This window comes from Sinocyclocheilus grahami, unplaced genomic scaffold (genome assembly GCF_001515645.1).
Source record: "Sinocyclocheilus grahami isolate Dianchi unplaced genomic scaffold, SAMN03320097.WGS_v1.1 scaffold339.1, whole genome shotgun sequence".
Taxonomy (NCBI): domain Eukaryota; kingdom Metazoa; phylum Chordata; class Actinopteri; order Cypriniformes; family Cyprinidae; genus Sinocyclocheilus; species Sinocyclocheilus grahami.
Window position 1 is genome coordinate 728,766 of NW_015505518.1, and position 3,843 is coordinate 732,608.

General features: G+C 37.3%; 1 protein-coding gene across 1 annotated transcript in view; it reads left to right on the forward strand.

Annotated features, from left to right (window-relative positions):
* Positions 1–3,843, forward strand: part of LOC107603036 (rho guanine nucleotide exchange factor 7-like) — a 29,912-nt gene that overhangs the window by 20,534 nt on the left and 5,535 nt on the right. The window contains exons 6-12 of the mRNA XM_016295728.1: positions 198–292; positions 367–462; positions 684–806; positions 954–1,092; positions 1,691–1,750; positions 1,921–2,067; positions 2,378–2,464. Of these exons, the coding sequence (XP_016151214.1) occupies positions 198–292; positions 367–462; positions 684–806; positions 954–1,092; positions 1,691–1,750; positions 1,921–2,067; positions 2,378–2,464 (747 nt within the window). The remainder of the gene's footprint in view (positions 1–197; positions 293–366; positions 463–683; positions 807–953; positions 1,093–1,690; positions 1,751–1,920; positions 2,068–2,377; positions 2,465–3,843) is intronic.

The following is a 3,843-nucleotide window of genomic DNA, read 5'->3' on the forward strand; positions in this document are numbered from 1 at the left end:
TATATATATATATATATATATATATATATATATATATATATATATATATACACATACATGATAGTATAGATGCATAACATTTGAACAACACTGAGTCTGGTGTGTATCTAATTATATCATTACACTGTTGCAAAGTAATACTAATAAAACTAATAATGTTTAAAATGTAAAATTGTTCATTTTTCTCAAATGCACAGGTGGTTCAGAATATTGTACAAACAGAGACAGAATACTGTAAAGAGCTGCAGACTCTCCTCTCAACGTATCTGAGAGCATTACAGCCCACAGACAGGTGAGAACCCAAGCCGGGAGTCCAACATAACCAGAGATAATAGTAGTTCAGTACCCATTTCTCTTTCTCTCTAGGCTCAGCATGTCAGATATCAGTCACATCATGGGAAATCTAGAGGAGATCAGCTCATTTCAGCAGACACTGGTGCATTCACTGGAGGAAAGCGTCAAGTAAGAGTCCCTATCCTGTTCTCATTCACTCACTCACAGTCTGTCACAGTTTGACATCTAGTGGCAGTTACCAGTAATGCACTGTACTTATCTGGATTTACACCTCAGAACTTTAAGATGTATATGATTTTTAGCTCTGTTCAACTTTAACATTTATTTATTTATTTTATTTTTATTAAACATTTATTATTTCCAAATGAACTGATGTGTGTTGTGTGCAGAGTTCCAGAGAGTCAGCAGAGAATAGGAGGCTTCTTCCTGTCCCTCATTCCTCAGATGAGGAGTCTGTATGTGACCTACTGCTCCAACCATCCATCTGCGGTTAATGTTCTCACACAACACAGGTTCTTAACACAACGCATTACACACAACACTTGAAGAAACACGTGCATAGATAATTAACACTGCAGATGCTTTTTCATTCATTCTTAACCATTAAGTTTCAGAAATAGCATTAATGACATCAGTGTTTGTGTGTGTGTATGTTTCAGTGAGGAATTTGGAGAGTTTATGGAAAGTAAAGGTGCGAACAGCCCTGGAATCCTCACACTCACCACGGGCCTCAGCAAACCCTTCCTGAGACTGGAGAAATACCCCACACTACTGAAAGAGATGGAACGGCACATGGAGGTACCGAACTGCCCTAGTTGTCAAAATGTTTTGGCTAAGATGAGTAAAATGTACACTACCATTCAGAAGATTTGGGGTTGGTTTTTCAGGTTGTTTTATGTTTTTGAAAGAAGTCTCTAATGCTCGCCAAGGCTGTTCTATTTTAATACATTTTAAAATGTAATTTATTCATGTGATGGCAAACTACTCCAGTCTTCAATGTCACATGATCCTTCAGAAATCATTCTAATATGGTGATTTGGTTTTCAAGAAACACTTATTATTATTATTATTATTATTATCAATTTTCAAAACAGTTGTGCTACTTTGTTGAAACCATGATACATTCAGGATTCTTTGATGAATAGAAAGTTCAAAAGAACAGCAGTAGAAATAGAAATGTTTTGTTATAATTACATTATAAATGTCTTCACTGGCACTTTTAAATAATTTAATGCTTCCTTGCTGAATGAAATTATTAATTTATTTTTAAAAAGCTTACTGACATCACATTTTTAATGGTAGTGTAAGTATTCTGGTTATGTAATGAAACTATAAAGTGTGTGTGTGTATAATACCAGTTTAACTCACTCAAACTCACTTCCTTTGTTCTGCCCAGGCACTTCATCCAGATTATCCAGACATTCAGAAGAGCATGACAGTATTTAAAAATCTCTCAGTGAGTATTATAGGGTCAACATCATCGATTTTCTTTATTTTTCACCAGTAAAAAAAAAGGATGAATGATGTGTGAAATGATGATGAGCTGTTTGTTTGAGTTATGTTATCTTTCCGAATGGGATGCTGGGCTTATTTGTGTGCATGTTTGTTTGTTTGTTGTGTCTTCAGGCCCAGTGTCAGGAAGTGAGGAAGAGGAAGGAGCTTGAGCTGCAGATTCTGATGGAGTCTATTCGGGGCTGGGAAGGGGAAGGAATTAAGACCCTGGGTTCTGTCCTCTACATGTCTCAAGTCCTCATCCAGAACCACGGCACTGAGGTGAATGTTACAATGTAGTTTAGGGGTTTTCAGCACTCAGCCAACCATCAGGGACTTCCAGTATTTAAAAATAAAAGCTAAATTTAAGTTAATTTATAGTTGGAAACATCAGATTTCAAAAATCTAATTGTTTTATAAGTTCTCCATGGACCCCAGGTTTAAGATGAATAAAAATTGGTTTAAGAGCAATCTTTTGTTATTTATATTATATATGTTGTTTCTTACATTTTAATTGACTGATTTTGAATTCAGTATACTGAAAATGCTAAACTTAAAATTAAATCTTTATTGTAATATTCTGCTTCATCAGGAGAAGAATGAGCGATACCTTTTGCTGTTTCCTCACATACTTCTTATGTTGTCTGCTAGTCCTCGAATGAGTGGTTTCATCTACCAGGTAAATCAATCCTTCACTGTAGTATAAATACATTCTCCAGTCCCATCAGTGTTTCACTGCATTACTTTTTCAGATTTTTGTAGCATAGATTACTTTGCTGCTGTTTTTCCAAATATTGTAGTAATATTTTTTTTTCTTTGGTGTGTGTATTGCAGTGAAAACCCACCTACAATCATTATGTATATTTATGTAATTAGTATTTTGATATTACGCGTACAATTACCTTCAACTTTTTTTTTTTTTTTTGTATAATTACTGAAATCACTCTCATGCACATGGCAAATGGTGGCAATGGTATATAAATATTTACGAAAATACACAATTGTGTTAAAGGTGGGGTATGTGTTTTTTCAAAAACGCTTTAGAAAACTGAGTCGGGCCGAGTACCAAAACAAACTTGTAGCCAATCAGCAGTAAGGGGTGTGTCTACTCATGATGTGGAGGAGAGAGCGTTCAGTGCACAGGACGGACATTAGCTGAGCGACAGAAAGATAGAGATGGGGGATAAAAAACAAAAGAGGAAAACATCTGCGGAACAAACGAAGACTTAAGGCGATAAGGCAAGAAGTAGGACCCGTGTAAATATCGGATCAGATTTCCAGCGCTGGAGAGAACTCGAGTGGAAGGCCTGCGATCGGGCGCCGAGGTTGCTTTGTTTTTTCTCGATAGGTGAGTAACACCGTGTCTGCGCCGCAACAGCTAAAGTCTGTCTAATACACTGGACGCGACAAAGCGACCGTTGAAAATCATTTGAAATTTGTGTCAATACATCATGAATAGAACGCAGCAGCAGTTTTCTGTCGAGAATTTTTGTCGTGTCGTGCCGCGCATCCATTGTAGACCATAGATATGTATATATATCTATATAGTGTAGACAGCATCACTGATTATAATGAGTTCTATAGTATTTTGTCGCGCCGCTCGCGTCCGGTGTAGACACGGTGTAACATTGGTTTTGCTTTGTTTAAAGGGGTCATATGATGCTATTTCAATTTTTCCTTTCTCTTTGGAGTGTTACAAGCTCTTGGTGCATAAAGAAGATCTGTAAAGTTGCAAAGACTAAAGTCTCAAATCCAAAGAGATAATCTTTATAAAAGTTAAGAATTGTCCATGCCCTCCTAAAACGCCTCGTTTAAACATACGTCAAGATGTGGGAAGAGTTGCATAACGCCGCCCAAATGTTCACGCAAAGAAAGAAAGCGTAACTTTTATTCTCGCTGTAGTATTGTTGCCGCTGCCGCCTCCATGTTGTGGAGATGCTGTGTGTTTCATTGTGAAAGCGAAACTACCTTCCAAAAGAGGACATACATCAACTTCGCGCTGTCAATCGCCGAATCGGCTTTCACCATGGACGAAGCGGAGTCCAGGCCGGGGTCGTC